At 42.2% G+C, this 16,669-nt stretch overlaps 1 protein-coding gene across 1 annotated transcript; it reads left to right on the top strand.

Moving 5' to 3' along the window:
- Positions 1-4,098: 4,098 nt before the first annotated feature.
- Positions 4,099-12,506, top strand: LOC308319589 (extracellular calcium-sensing receptor-like; the record flags this gene model as incomplete). Its single annotated transcript, XM_080769691.1, has 8 exons — positions 4,099-4,107; positions 5,322-5,452; positions 5,617-5,818; positions 6,791-7,009; positions 9,924-10,199; positions 10,573-10,806; positions 11,360-11,483; positions 11,593-12,506. 8 exons carry the CDS (start codon positions 4,099-4,101, stop codon positions 12,504-12,506), a joined length of 2,109 nt encoding a protein of 702 aa, XP_080625817.1.
- Positions 12,507-16,669: the final 4,163 nt, after the last annotated feature.

Here is a 16,669-nt window from a genome sequence, read left to right as displayed (position 1 = left end):
TTTAAATCATCAGCAATATTCACCCTCAGGAACATAGGGATCTATTTTCATCCATGCTTAACCCCTTATCCCTAAACTATTTTGCCTTTTTTTTTCCCTTATTTTGAAAACATTTTTGAATAGTTAAAATAGCCAAACTCACGTGTCGATATAAAATTGGCTATTTTAACTTTAACTATTCAAAAAAAAGTTGTTCTGTACTGTGTCTCATTACCAGTTGTGACTAGACCCACCACTGAATATCGTCAGTGGATTTGATGATGTGGTTGGACGTGGACCTGTCAGCAATGATGGTGCTAAAAGCAGAGCTGAAGTCACAGCATTCTGACGTGTGTGTTCTCTTGTCCAGGTGTGTTTTAGGGCCAGGTGCAGGGCAGTAGGCACAGCATTGGAGTGGATCTATTGGCCTGATATGTATACTGGTGGGGGTCCATGTTGGGTAGCGAGGGTCTTCTAATGGTCTGTGTTTCGTCCCATAGGTGGGCGTACAGTAAGTAGTTGTACTGAAAAGTGGGCGTAAGTAGTTGCCTTGACAGACTAGCCATCAGCGTAAATAAAAAGCAGACGTCATCACACTAGCACACTATAGTGCTAGTGCTTGAACGATACAGCGCTAAAAACAAGGTCTGTTTAGTTTCTATTTTCTACGCGAGCAAGCTATGTCGGATATATGTCAGAGTCTATAATATAACTGAACATATAGACCTGTTCTTATCGTTTCTGCAGACAATTTTAAACTTGTTGCGTCGAGGACAGCCATTGTTTTGAAAGTACCACAGCATGTACGTTACATCACCATTATACACATGGACCAATAAGGCTGCTTTTCACTACAGAACAGCATTTGAAACGCAGTCAGTGATTTGCCAGGTCATTTTCTGATTTCTCCAGCTTCCGCATACTCTCTGCCTATGGGCCGAAGTCCCATAAGCAGAGAACGGGCTGTTAAGGTCCGGCTCTCAGACCATAACAAAGGGAAACAATAATGAGATAAATGCAAAAATGTAATTTATTAAATAGAATAATTAAGTTTAAAGTAGAACGAACACATGTTTCCAACAAAAACTTGGCAGGGAAACTAAACTGCCACCACAAACTGAGAACTGATAGTCAAACAATAATGCCCAGTGTGGCCATGCTCAGGTGTGGCCCAGGTGGAAGAGAAAGAACCATAGGCAAGGTGGCTCTTTTATAGTGATTGGAGGCACTGGCCAGCTGCCTCCAATCATTGATTGCCACCACTCTCCAACCAGGTCCCATCACACTGAAATACAGATTAGTAAAGCACACACATACACCCTGACATAGGCCCTGCATGGGGCCGTCACAGGGCCAATGTCCGGGTAGCTCAGTCAGTAGAGATCTCAAACTCTAGCATGGCTTGGGTGCGGCAAGTCGTGCAGGAAGTACTGGTAGGCGCTCCACCTCAGCAATCCATCTCCCAGGGGTCTATAGGTCTAGCGCATTGTTACAGGGACAGACTTCCGCGTTTTACCGGCTGATACCGACAATAAGCCACTCCTGACCTATTCTTCTTGCTATAGATTATATCAAGTGCTTTAATTTCAAAGAAAAGGCAAACCTAGTATAATTGTTGTGTTTGAAATGTTCTGTTCTTTTTATACCAGGTAGGTTGCAATCAAGTATATTTTTGAGTCCAAGGAACAGCAATGTCCCCATGTCCCTCCCTATGTCCTAACCTGTACCAGTAGGGGCAGTAGTACCAGTAGGGGCAAAAGTGGCGCTGTTGTTAGCGCTAGAAACAGAGAGAGATAGATAGTGTTGCACTGTTGCCTGCTAATGAAACAGAGAGAAAGAGAGAGAGAGGTGTCTGCTAAATGCTAATTCCCCCACACAGTAACTCAGTGTTTCTCGACCGTTTCAGGACGCAGGGTGGCTCGCCAGAACCGGGCTGGCTGCAACCTGGGCGCGTTCCTGTGGGTCTGGAAGTTCCGGGGACCCCCACACAGAGTTGCACCACTCAGTTCACACGGGTGTGATTTTCAAATAAAGCGTACCTTACATAGGATGGAATAAACCTTCTAATCCAACACCAAATGCTACCTCACCTACTGTACCTCACCTACTGTACCCTTTTATATCTCCTGGGAGCACCTGGTAGTTCTGTTTTTCTTTTTTTCCTAACAAATAAATGTGCCTGTAGAAAATAGCCACCGTGATAAACCATTAAACCCACAGCATTGCAATGCTGTAGTTTATTTTGATATATCTACGTTTGGGGTGTTTTGTATCATGTGTTATTGTCGCCCATCCCTCTCAGTATTATGGACACTGTACAACATGCGTACATTATCTCCCCTGTGTCCCTTTTAATTAATGTTAGTGTGTTTTGAAACAATCTCTAGTGACTCATCTCATTGGCCTTGGAAATTAATTATTTTGTAGAGAGCTACTGTTTCATCACCCCTGGGCCAGATGTCATCCCTGGGACACACTCACCTGAATCAGAGAGATGCCTACCGATACGTCTGGACAGTTCTGAATGCAAGGTACTTGCAAGAACACCGGCAAGAGAACACAAAGCTACGCCCACTGCTTTAGACACCAATCATATCACAGCACTGCAGTATGAGACCACCCTAAAGGCAAGCATTTGGACGATTTCATTGGTTCTGTAATGCTGTTTTTCTTTTCTTTTTTACTCTTAATTGTGCCCACACACTTTGAGCAATGAAAGCTGAGAGATTACATCATTCTCTAGTTGAGTGACTTAGATGTTTATAGAGACGGGCAATGTTCCAGGTGCCGGACCTGACAAACAACCTGTTCTTGTAGTTCAAGGTTCAAGGTTGTACTTTATTGTTTATTGTTGACCTGTGCCCCGAGAGGCACTTTTTCTAGTTTGGGTCCTATTTTCGGCACTGCCTTATCCCTTTTCCCTAAACTTATTTTCCATTTTTTACTATTTAGAAAAATATTTTTGAATAGTTTCAATAGCCAATCTACAAGCTCACAACTGTCGATATAGACAGCTACTGTAGTTGACAAATGTAAAATGTTTTTCAAAATAGTAAAAAAGGCAAAGACATTTAGGAATAAGGGGTACAGGGGTTTATGACAAAAATAGAGCCATATATTTTCAGGCCGCTATGCAACCTTCAAATCCAGTCCTATTTGCACTGATTAGAGCAATGGTCACTGAGTTATGGTCTTTTGAAATGTTAGAAACTGCTGCACTTGGGAAACGAATTACAATTTCACTTCTGTGTACCCAAAAATGGGGGGTAGGCAGAGTTCCGGGCAAAGAGATTCTATATAAAGAGGCGACACTCCTCAAATACTTGGAATCACCACTAGATGACGAGGATGGCGGAGGCACTGGGCGCTGGTTGTTTTGTTACTATGGGGTTTAATGAGAGTGTCGCCTCTTTATATAGAATCTCTTTGTTCCGGGTCTCTATGACCATTTCCTGGTAAAACCGGAAGTGAACAGATCCACTTCCAGGTTGCACCATTGAACTCCACACCCCTCAGCAAAGAGATTCACTCCCATTAAGGCCCAAGCCCTGAGCCCTGGACCCACATTGACTTTAATGACGTCAGCTGTAAGTGCTTGAGGGTGAGAGGCTGCAAGGGCTTCAAATTGTTGTGAAAGAAATGGGACAGCACTTTGAAGATGAGTCCGCCATTCATGACACTTTGCATCACTTTATAAAAAACTGTCCTTATTCACAGCCAGTGCCTACGTACATGCTTGGCCTATTTATAAACAGAGTTCAGAGGTTTGGTCTCCATTATGGACCATTATCAACCGACAAAATCTTTGCCACTATATCCCATAATTTAGGCCAATGTTTTTATTTCTCATTTCTGTTTTCTGTTAAAACTCAATGCTACGGGGAAAATGTCACTTGATTGAAAGTACTAAGTATTAAAGTCCGTTCCTAGTGTTCCTATATGTAAAGTGCTTTGGGTATTTAGAAAAGCGCTATATAAATTTGAGCTATTATTATTATCCATAGTATAATAATATTCATCTTAACAGGTCTGTCAACACCCACAACAAACAACATACTGTATAGTACAGAAAACATTACACCAAGACAATATAAAACAAGGAATGATGACATAGTCATAATGCGTCAGGTAAACGATACAGAGACACCTCCCCAATAATATCGCAGAGACGTTTTTTTATTTTTTTGGATCACAATTCTTATGAGACGATTTAAGATGACCCCATATGCCTTGTTGTGCCTCTCTATGTGCTCAGTCTTCACCAGTTCCAGGCAACTTGAATGCTTAATAATAGAGGAAATAAATACTGAAACCAGATATATATTTTTATAATTTTTATCCCATGATTTTGCAACCCATTTTTTCACCCAGTGCCAATTATCGAATGTAATCCTGGGTGCTACACTTCTTCTGCCAACCTGGGGGGGCAGCAGACTGACCTCATGCCTCCTTCTATGCATGAGGAGTCCAAGCTGCTTCTTTTCACCTGACAGGGGGGAATTTCCCTGGCCGGACGTATAGCGCATGGAAGGAACACGTTATTCCGACCAGTTCCTTTCCCCTCCATCAGGCACCTCAGGTATGGGCACTGATGACGCGGATGAGGGAACACGCCCCCAGCGCCCACAGCGTCCCCAGCGGGAATCGAACCCAGGACCTTCTAGCTGAGAGGCGACAGCACTACCGACTGTGCCACCGTGCCCCTCTGAAACCAGATATAATCATTAAGGAAAGTGTATGCATGTACTCTGTGTACTATGTAAACTCTTCATTTCCATTTTCCAGCCATTCACTTGCAAAAAAAAAGATTTTTTTTGTTTTTTTATAATTTGGGGACCCCCCAAAATAATTTGGTGACCCCCCTAGGGGCCGCGACCCACGGGTTGAGAACCCCTGGATTAGATGATGATGATGATGATGAGATCTTATTGTGTAATAATAATTACATTGTTAATAATAATAATAATAATAATAGTTGCCTAATGACCTACAGTGGACAAATTGTTGCCAATTGCCCTGGTTGAGATAATGCAGGAGTCAACATTTTGATATGAAATCATTGCTAATGTATTTTAAGCCCGGCCTCTACTTCTGCTTTTGCCAAGATAGGCGTTGTGAAAGATTACGTAGTGGCATAAGGTGGCATAGGGGGTGGCACAGCACTGTGTATAAAAGTTAACAACTGGACAATGGACTTTTAGAGGACGGGAGGAGGGTGTGAAAGGACAGTTATGAGGGCTTCTCTAGACACACGCCTGTTTTCATACCTGCATTTGACCATGACGTTGTTCTCTTCCTTCTGTCCTTTGTCTTCCTTACCTTCCTCTTCTTGTGACTTCCAGGCACGGTTTAATCTTAGCAGAATGTATAAGGCTGGAGACATTGTTCTGGGTGGTGCGTTTCCCATCCACATCCAGTCTGTTTTCCCTGAGTTGTCTTTCACCTCCAAACCACAGTACCCGACTTGCAAACAGTGAGTATCACAAATGGAATAGCAAGTATGAGACATGGGACCTCCCTTTTTTCTTTTTCTTTTTTAGTGTAAGATTAGTTGACGTTGTGTATTTCTACAAAGTCGAATATTCAAAGTTGCAGTATAACATTTTGTGTGTTTAGTTTTTCCATTAACGTGTTCAGATGGTCCCAGACCATGGCTTTTGCAATTACTGAGATCAACAGAAACTTGAGCCTTCTACCCAACGTGACTCTGGGATACAGTCTCTATGATAGCTGCATGCCCTTTGGAGCTGTCCCTGCAGCGCTGTCATTGATCACTGGGAGAGAGGAGCCGTTTCAGCTGGATGAGAGCTGTGCTGGCTCTCCTCCGGTGCTGGGAATCGTGTGTACAACAAATTCTATTCACATTTCTAGAATATTAGGTTTGTACAGAGTGCCCATGGTAAGTTATTTAGGTGAACCCCGCTTTACCTTCACCAATTTTAGAGAGAGAGAGAGAGAGAGAGATATTTTTGCGGCAAAAATAACCCCTCTTTACCATCACCAATTTGATATTGCTGCTGTGTTTTCGTAAATGAATGTCGTACTACATGATCATACATACAGTGTCACACAAAATAAGTATTAACAAGCGCTTGTGAGTTGCTTGAGCTTGAGAATAACTGCATTTTATAAATTTAAATTTCCTGAAAAGTGATGGTTTGCGATTCGATTTGCATAATTTTGGTTATTTGCTCATTTTGAAATCTGAAATATGTTAAGCAATGCACATAGTACATGTATTGCAGGCAGAACATGTGAGTGGAGAAAAGTGGTTTTAAAAAGGCCTTGACTGTGTTAAAGACTTGACTTGTGCCGATGAATTGTAAATTGTAGGAGACATTTCACAAAACCATGCGTTATTATTATTAACAGATATTGTATGTCTTTGGCAGGTCAGTTATGTTGACACGTGCCCCTGTCTGAGTGAGAGGAACCAGTTCCCGTCCTTTTTTAGAACAGTCCCTAGTGATGACTTCCAGGTGAACAGCTACAGACAACATAATGTTGGTATTGAGTAGTTCATGTCATGTTCCACACACTTGGCAAACACCTTCTTCCATTCATCTAGTGAATGTAATAATCAATAGTTGTCACCAAGTAACATTTACTCGGTTACATTACAAGTAAATCAGGTAAAAATTTGTGTCAGATCCTGTGTCTACTATAGGTGATACATGACCTTTGACATGATCTAAATATCTCAATAGAAGAGCAGGGAAACAAAATACCACCAGCCCAATTGTATTGCATTAATATACTCTACCGAAAAAATTATATATACTGTATATGAATCTATTCTTTATCCAATCAGGTGCGAGCTGTGCTCCAGATCCTGAGGCGGTTCCGATGGACTTGGGTTGGAGTGGTGTTTGTTGGTCATGAGGGCAGCAGTAAACCTGCCCAGTCCTTCCTGTCTGAGCTGGCAAGGTCCGGTCTGGGCTGTGCGGCCTATGTGGAGCTTCTGCCACAACGAGACCCAGCTGAACTTCAGAGGATCGTCACTGTGATGAAGACGTCCACAGCTCGTGTGGTCATTCCATTTTTATATGGGCCCGATATGATTCATCTCATGGAAGAGGTTGGTGCCATGATTAATGTTCACTCATTGAGGGAGTCATAATTAAAACTCAATTTGTTTTTCTCCATAAATCAATGCTATTGAAGACCCTTTACATCTGTGTGTTGGTTAAAAAAAATATTTTGAACCAAAGAAAAGCCTCCTCTTCCCCTCTCATGCAAGTAATTGAAAAATGTACTGCAAAATGTACATGTTGGAGTTAGGTGGTGTGTGTGTGTGTGTGTGTGTGTGTGTGTGTGTGTGTGTGTGTGTGTGTGTGTGTGTGTGTGTGTGCGTGTGTGTGTGTGTGTGTGCGTGTGCGTGTGTGCGTGCGTGGGTGTGTGCGTGCGTGCGCGTGCGTTGTGTCAGGTGGAAACCTCATATGTCCAAAACTGTTATGTTCCATGCAAAAGTAAAAATATAGCCTGACAGCAATGATATCACATTCACTATCAAGGACCACATCACCAATGAAAACGTTTGACAGGTTTATTGATAACAGGAAGAAGGACATTATCATGAACACCACCACAGGGAGATGGCCCACGACGGGCCATCGACGGCGTCTGGGATTTGAGCCGAGGTGGGGAAGCTTCGCGGATCCGGCATGCTCCCGAGGCACGTCAGACCCCCCTTAGGGATCTGTTAGGAGATGTTAGAGGGAGTAGGATGAGAATTGGGGGGTGGGACGATGAATGCGAGAACGTGGGGAGAACCGGGGGTTGGATGGGACCCGATTGGAGGTCGCTTGATAGGAGGTGGAGGTAGCTGCATTGGAGGTGTGGCCCTGTTCCTGAACTTCAGCTATGAGCTCCATAAAAAGAAGGAAAGAAATTGTACGCACGCGCACGCACACACACACACACACACACACACACACACACACACACACACACACACACACACACGTGTCTGTCTTCAAAGTTGGAAAGATAATATATGCTTTGCTTATCATATTTTTGATTTATAGGCTAACCAAAAGTCTAATGAACACATTTGACCAGGTGGTAAAGCAGAAAGTGACAGGTCTCCAGTGGATAGCTACCTTGCCCTGGGCCAACACTCACATACTCCATGCTCCTCACTTCATGGCCTTCCTGAGAGGCACCCTGGGTTTCACCCTCCGTCGTGCAGATAACCTACCAGGTCTCAAGGACTACTTGTCAAAAATACACCCTGACAATAACCTTGACTACAGACATGAAAATAGCATGGTATGTATTATTTTATTATTATGTAGTATTATAGTATTGTGTACAAAGAGGCTCTACGCACACCAAAGTCCTTGTGGCGGTGCCGACGCACGGGAGAAAACTATATAGGAGATCTTGAATGAACAAGAAGGTGGCCGCACACACCAATAGCCAGAGTACCAATATTTATTCGGACAGCAGGTAAGACAACATCCAACGTTTCGGCGGTTAAGCCTTCATCAGGGAATGAATGTATTATAGTATTAACATAGCTGCACATTCAAATTGACGTCTACTTATTTAACCACGTAACCACTTTCACTCATTGTGAGCTTGTCGATTTGCTATTGTCCTGCGAAAGCCTTCCTCACAGGTGTTTAAGTGGTTAAACCCTATATGCTTTGTTTACTGGAGTCCCCCAGGTATATAGAGACATGGGGGACTCCAGTAAACAAAGCATGGCCCCTTCCTGTTTGTTGCTCTATAAGTTCATAATGCAATGCGATGCATTGAGAGATTGATGTAGAGCTGCTGTTTTCGTCAACAATATTAATCCCAAAATAGGGATGCTATAGTGTTCAAGTTTTTAAATATTCACAACGTATTACATTTAAAGTATATACAGTAAGCTTTAAATTGAACTCATATTTTAAAAAGTAAGTCAATTTAAAGTAAAGTTTAAAAGCTTAAAGGTCAGTTTTTGCTTCGAGTGACACATCACATGATGAAATTGAGGTCAAAATCAATGGTCATGGTACTTGCAAGCTCCTTCTTTAGGGCTTTTCTGCCTGTATTACAGGCAATACAGTACAGAGAGAGACAGGAAGAGAACATATGACAGATATGCAGTAGGACGTATAGGGCTCGGGACTCAAACTCTCGATTCACTGTCAGGCTACAGTAGCTTTTGCAGGCTTACGAGCTACTTTAAGACGGAGATCAAATTCACTTCCTTGTTTTCTTTTTTTTTTTTTTTTTATATATTTTTTATCCCACGATTTTGTAACCCATTTTTCACCCCTGTGTCAATCATCTAATGTGATCCTGGGCTCTACACACCCTCCGCCAACCTGGGGAGAGCAACGGACTTAACTCATGCTGCCTTCATGCTTGAGTGTCCAAGTTGCTCCTTTACACCTGACAGGGGGGAGTTTCCCTGGTTGGACGTAGCGCGTGGAAGGAACACGTTATTCCAAACAGTTCCTTTCCCCTCCATCAGGCGCCCCGGCTGGCCAGGGGGAGGCAGTTTAGAGACCAGGATTACTGCATGTTTTTGTGAGGGTATCTACCCTAGGGGACACGGGGAGAACATGCAAACTCCACACAGAAAGGCCCTTTCGCCAACTCCACCTTCGGGTATGGGCACTGATGGCGCGGAGGAGGAAACACGCCGCCAGCACCCACAGCGCCCCGAGCGGGAATCGAACCCAGGACCTTCTAGCTGTGAGGCGACAGCACTACCAACTGTGCCACCGTGCCCCACTTGTTTTCATTTTGAAGCAACAGCATGAATGCTCAGTGCGGTTAGGGTTAGGTTTGGGTGGGGATAGGGTTAGTATGAGGCTCTATGGTCGGAATATTGGGTAGTCAGTTTTTGTTGGACTAACGCTACACACCTGTGCAATGTGCTGTTCATTTTAGCACTTGTCATGCAAAGTTTAAATTAATCATCAGTCTTGATGGTGTTCCTTCAGGTGAGGCAGTTTTGGGAGCACACATTTCAGTGTAAATTTGCACCCCTTCCGTCAGAGTGGGTGGATGCAGGTGGACAGGTCTGTACTGGACACGAGGACCTAGCAACAGCAGAAACTAACTTTTTGGATATGTCTGACCTCAGAGCCACGTATAATGTATACAAGGCTGTGTATGCTCTGGCCCATGCCCTCCATGACATGTTGCAGTGTGTGACAGGAAGAGGGCCTTTCACTGGGCACAGCTGTGCCAGTTTGCAGACAATACAGCCATGGCAGGTGGGATGTTAATTCACAGTTTACCTGTTTATGTGTTTGGCATTGATCAAAAGCGTACAGAAAGGACATACTGTAGGATGAATATTGTTGCTGTTTGAAAACCACAAGTGTATTTTTATTTAAAGTTTTTTATTTATTTTCATCTGAAAAAAATCAGGAATCAAACTGGGTTAAATAAAACAAACCAACAAACAAAAACTGAAGAAAATACACTATTGCAGCCACTCCTATGGACGACGTTTCATTTTTGTCGTTGCCTTTTTTATACAAATAAACAGTTTGGAAGGCGAGCCTTTACTATTGTGTACATTGTATGTAGTAGTATCTTGCTATCTTGCTCTTCATAACTTTTCCCATCACCATTTTTAAATAGCTTATGTATTACCTGGAAAAGGTTAACTTCACGGTCACCACATCATTTGATGATGATGTATCATTTGATGAGAATGGTGACGCTTTACCAAGCTATGATGTCATAAACTGGGTGTGGCTCCCTGATGGAAGCACAAAGCTTCACAACGTAGGTGTGTACAAGAAGTCATCCACAGCTGGTGAAGAACTCATCCTTGATGAAGACAGAATCTTCTGGAGCTTTGAGTCCACAAAGGTCACTTTCACTTTCTACAATAGCTAATGTTGTGCTAATGGTGTTAATGTAATATATTATCTCTGCTAGACAACCAGACTGGGAGGCAGATATAGGGCCTGTTAGTGTGTGTGTCTGGGTGTCGTGTCATTGTTTTCCGACGGCACATTATTTTGACGTGCCGTTGGTCCGACTGGCCACGTTAGTAACCCTATCCCTACCCTTAATGGCCGCCCGCAACCTAGCCTTGATCCCAGGCTTACTCAACTGCGAAGAGAAAAGCCTGGTCACAATATAAAGCAGAGAGTGCATAGCCGGAAGTGCATCCGTCAGATGGATTTCCACCGGATATGATATTTGTTTTACCAATCACAAAACTTGTTTCATTCACAGAGAATGTAAACAGATTTGTAAAGCGTCAACGTCATTTCCTTGAGCCGTACTTCCGCCAAAATTTCAGCAATGCACTCTACAGCGTATAATTGTGCCCAGTGTGCCCGCAACCCATGACTTGCACAGCCTTGGCTGTGCAATTGGTTTAGACTGACATGATCATTGTTGCTTTCTTCTAAAGCCTCCTAGGTCAGTGTGCAGTGAGAGTTGTTCCCCTGGAACCCGTGTGGCCAGAAGGAAAGGAGAACCTGTCTGCTGCTTTGACTGCATTGCTTGTTCTGAGGGACAGATCAGCAATCAAACTGGTAGGTTTTTAGTTATGTAGCTATGCACAGCACAGTACATGTACTGTATAGGTAATCTTTGGGACGATTTTGTATGTTTCTGCCCATTTAACCTTGCCCTCCTTGTTAGATTCTACAGACTGTCTCAGTTGTCCAGAGGACTTCTGGTCCAATCCCCAGCGTGACCACTGTGTCCCTAAGAGCGTGGAGTTCCTCTCCTACCATGAGGCCCTGGGAATCTCCTTGACAACAATCTCATTGCTAGGCACACTTATCTCAGCCATTGTCATGGGAATCTTCATCTATCATCGAAACACACCCATGGTACGCGCCAACAACTCAGAACTAAGCTTCCAACTTTTGCTGTCACTCAAACTATGTTTCTTGTGCTCACTACTGTTCATTGGCCGTCCCAGACTGTGGACTTGTCAGCTGAGGCATGCAGTATTTGGGATCAGCTTTGTGCTGTGTGTCTCGTGTATTCTGGTAAAGACTATGGTTGTGTTGGCTGTGTTCAAGGCCTCCAAGCCTGGGGGTGCAGACATTATGAAGTGGTTTGGTGCTATACAGCAGAGAGGAACAGTTTTGACTCTTACTGCAATCCAGGCAATAATCTGCACAGCCTGGCTGGTGTCTGCCTCACCAACTCCTCATAAAAACACACAATACCACAGTGATAGGATAGTCTATGGGTGTGAAGTGGGATCAACAGTTGGTTTTGCAGTGTTACTAGGTTATATTGGTTTATTGGCACTCCTCAGCTTCCTCCTAGCATTCATGGCAAGGAATCTTCCAGACAACTTCAATGAAGCCAAGTTAATCACTTTCAGCATGTTGATCTTCTGTGCCGTGTGGATAGCCTTCATCCCGGCATATATCAGTTCTCCAGGCAAATATGCAGATGTAGTGGAGGTATTTGCTATTTTGGCATCTAGTTTTGGCCTTTTGGTGGCGTTGTTTGGACCAAAATGTTATATAATGCTTTTGAAACCTGAGAGAAACACTAAGAAGTCCATCATGGGTCGTGGTGCCTCCAAGACATAGAAGCAGAAATTGATAAAGAAATATGATTACCCTCCCTTGAAGGCTACATTTGGTGATTTTAGACGATAAGATAAAGCGGACACAGGGTGAAGTAAGCATGCAGTGCCTTAGAATTGAGTAAATTTATTCTCCCTTTTTACACACTTACACACTGATTCCAATGAGGTGTGTGGTGTTTTCATGGTCAAATGCCTAGAAAGGGAGAAAACAGCAGCCCCACACTTGCTGTGCAGGTATAACTAAGATTTTAAAGATGTGGTGAAATGGAGAAACTGGTAGCTATAGGCTACTCATACATTATCTGTGCTCTGATAATATATGTGTTCTGTTTTTAAACAGAAGCCTTGTATTATTGGTGGAATCAATTAATTATATAAAAATCACACCCGTGTGAAGTAAGTGGTGCAACTCTGCTGCTGAGCACCACGGCATACTATAGAGTATAGAGCGTCGCAGTCCCGCCCCCTCGAGAGACCCGGAAAAGTAATCCCCGTTCATTTTCCTCAGACTTTTCAGAAAGTATTTATTTAAAGACGTTTACGCCGTGGACAAAGCCAACTGGAGTTGTGAAAAATCATGACGGCACAATGTTTTGGGCCAAACAAAGAATTCGAGAAAATCGGCAGGTACAACACTGTTTTTCTTTTGTTTGGTCCAAGATAGTGTTTGTTGTCATGATTCGTCACCACTCTGCTTTGTACGACACTTGGGTCTTTAAATAAATACTTTGAAATGTCTATGGGAAAAATGCATTGGGATTAATTTCCTGGGCCTGGCATCGTCATGAAAGCTTTTTTTCCAATCCTCTTAAATCATGAGCTTGTAGATCAGATTTTTTTGCCAATGTTCCTCAGAATAGTGATTCTAGGGTTAATGTAATTAATGTAGCAAATACATAATTGATTTATTACATTAATGATATGAACGAATTATTAAATGAAAAAAGTTGCAATCAAAGATTTGGCACTCTGTTGTAACGAGGAACGCCTATACTAGGGGTCCGAGAACCATGTGATCAGAACCATCACTGGCCCGTCTACACTGGCTCCTGGTTAAATACAGAATAGAGTTCAAAATCCTCACCTATAAAGCTCTCAATGGTCAAGCACTACAATATCTCAAAGAACTCATCGATCCCTACAATCTTATACAGAACAGTGTGTTCATAGTTTACAAAAAATGTTTAGTCCTGAATATCAAAAGTTACAATAGGAGGCAGGGCGTTTAAGTCCCGGGCACCTTCTCCCGGCATCTGTCCTCGGGGGTGACACGCTCTGCACAGTCAAGACTAGATTAAAAACCTCTATGACAAAAAGTCACCCGACAAAGTAAAAGGGTGAGAAGAGAACCCCTCGGCGTGGTCACGCCGCCAGGGCGAGTTAATTGCACAACCAAACACTGTTGTATATACAGTATATTATGTACACGTAATAGAGGCTAGTATTTTATAGAGAAAGGGTTTATGTGATGGGAGTTTAATTGTGTTTAAGTGCTTTGCATATATGAAATGTCTTGTCGTAGTTTACAGTTTTGCTTCATTTTATAACCCACTGAGTATTTACTTTAATAAAGATTGTTATACATGTAAAACCCTTGTCTGTGGTCCTTCCAGGTTCGGACAGGACTACAGTTTGTAGTAAACTCAGTCTTTTACTTAATTTTCATATAGAAATGTTTAGGCATTTTGAGCAAAGATCCCGGGAGGAGAGAGATACAAAAGTCAGAATACGAAAGTGAGGCAAGAGGAGACACATGGGTAGGGATGGAGCTCATTAATTTATATCGATAACGATCAAGCTTAGAGCAATTTATATTTTGTGGAAAGACAGGACAATAAATTCTGAACAGAACCAGTATCTTATACTAGGGCAATTGACCTTTTTACGAATAAAATATTAAAGAAACTGTTAACATGGGTTAATATATGTTCCAATTTAAAAGCGCAATTGTGTTTACCCGGATAGTGCTGGTTGGCATTTATTGATCCACCTCTTGTCTTGATTTAAACATGACCCGGGCCACTATGCTAAACAAGCCTAAAGCTTATTGATAACGGGTACTCAATACGTTTATTAAGGATTTTTTCCGGGTATCGAGCTCCATCCCTACACATGGGTAACGTTTTATTGCTCACGGTCAAGCAGTTCATGAGCTATGCCTGTTTAAAGTTTGAATTTTTCAGTTGAGTGCTATAGCGCCACCCATTGGACAATGGTTGTGTGCTTTGTGTCCTCGCCGTTTGGCATTGCCCTCTAGGTTGTCCTGATCAGATGGGGTGATGGGAAATCAGGGCAAATCGTCATTTTCAAATTATTGGGAGGCCAAAAAAAAATAAAGGAGGGCTACCATATTGCCAAGTTTGACGAAAACCCGACAGCACAGTTCAGCCAGAACTAACATTTTTGGTGGAAGGAGAAGAGAAAAATAAGGGACCAAGAGTCCCTTCGGGCTTGGTCCCTAAATAGACTTGTAACCCAACTGTAGAGAGTAGAAACACAGTAAAGAACCTGGGGGTTATCATCTATGAAAAGGAAACAATGAGCAGAAAATGAACCATGTAAATACAACAAATTGAGGGCACCGCAGGGAGTTGAACCCCGTTCTGGTAAACCAGGAGTACCACACCAGTGCCTTATTTTTTGTTTTATAATTTACAGGTCCAAATCAGTCATTAGTTTCAATTTAGCAAAATAATTAAAAAAGAGAGAGCCTACACACTCAATTTGAATCTCGACTATAAATGATAGCCATGCTTATGTCTTTATACAATTGAAAACCGGAAGACTCACTCCACAAATACCTTAAGGAAAACTCCTCAGACATAAACTAAGAAAATATTTTGTCATGCTCATAAAGTTCTGCAAAGTGCTAAAAGTGAAAAGTGCAGCAGAAAACGTTTGAGTCATAGGCCCATCGTCAATGCCAAAGTTTTAGCTGCAAATGGCAGCATAAATAAATCACATCAATACACACCACATAATGTGATGTTAACTGACGCGATGAAGCTTGCACATAAGACATACATCACATAAACCAACATCACATACCTAGCCCTACCCTAACCCTAAGTTCATTATGTGATGTTGGGATGACATGATGAAGCCTTACTCACAATTTCAAATGTGAGATGAGACAAGACATAAACACACATCACATACCGGGCCTGTGTCCATAGGTGATGTGGGCTTACGTAATGAAGCTTTACTCACAAATTAGATCTGATAATATAGCACGAACAATGGTCTTATGACCTAGATGTTTGCTGCTGCACTTTTCACTTCAAGCACTTGGAGCGCTTTATGAACATGAGCAAAATAGATTTTCTTGGTCTCTGCCCAAGCAGTTGGCCTTTAGGTTTCCGTGGCGCAAGTATTTTTCTATCTAGTTGTCCCATGTAGGAAACATGGGGCAAGACTGTACAATTTATGCCATTTGTGGACGATTGACATAAATTATACGAGGTAGCAGCATTCTTTGCGCCCCAGTATTTGTCAGCAATATTATGAACATGAGTACACAACATGAACAGCAATAAACACAATTCGTATGGCGCAATGCCAACAGACGTGAATGACTAGCTATCCGCAATTGCTGTGAAATATCACCTTTAAAAAAAACACATAAATGCACATCACATACCAGGCCTGTGTTCATATCTGATGTGAACTAACGTGATGAGGCTTTACTGGTAAATTACATGAAACTGCTCCAAATGAGAAACTGTACACGAGACATGACCCAAGTCACACATACACTAGTGAAGAACTAGTGTCATAGATAGGCAAGAAAGAAATAAGAAATTACAATACAATAAAGCAAAATGCGATTAAAAACTCTGACCACAAAAACAAATAACTTTATTAAAGCAAAGAAGGAGAGAAAAGATGAATGTTGGGTAAAAACCTTGTACGTCCAAAACGGTTACTTTTATGGACCAATATTATTAATATAATAATCTGTGTTCCAATGTTATTTAGTCACAAGCTCTTTCTGATACTTCACTGGTTTGATAGATTAGAAAAACAGAATACTACATGTTAAATATGCAATAATGGATTATCTTTGCCTCATGAGAGTGGCCATTTGCTACTTGTGTGTGACACTGTAGCATGACCAAGTAAGGAAATTAATTTACTAAAGGTTGAACTATGGAGATACAAGGT

This window comes from Protomyctophum bolini (assembly GCF_963924005.1).
Source record: "Protomyctophum bolini genome assembly, chromosome: 1".
Lineage (NCBI taxonomy): Eukaryota > Metazoa > Chordata > Actinopteri > Myctophiformes > Myctophidae > Protomyctophum > Protomyctophum bolini.
The sequence above is the reverse complement of the archived record's forward strand: the minus strand, read 5'-3'. Positions and strand labels throughout refer to the sequence as shown.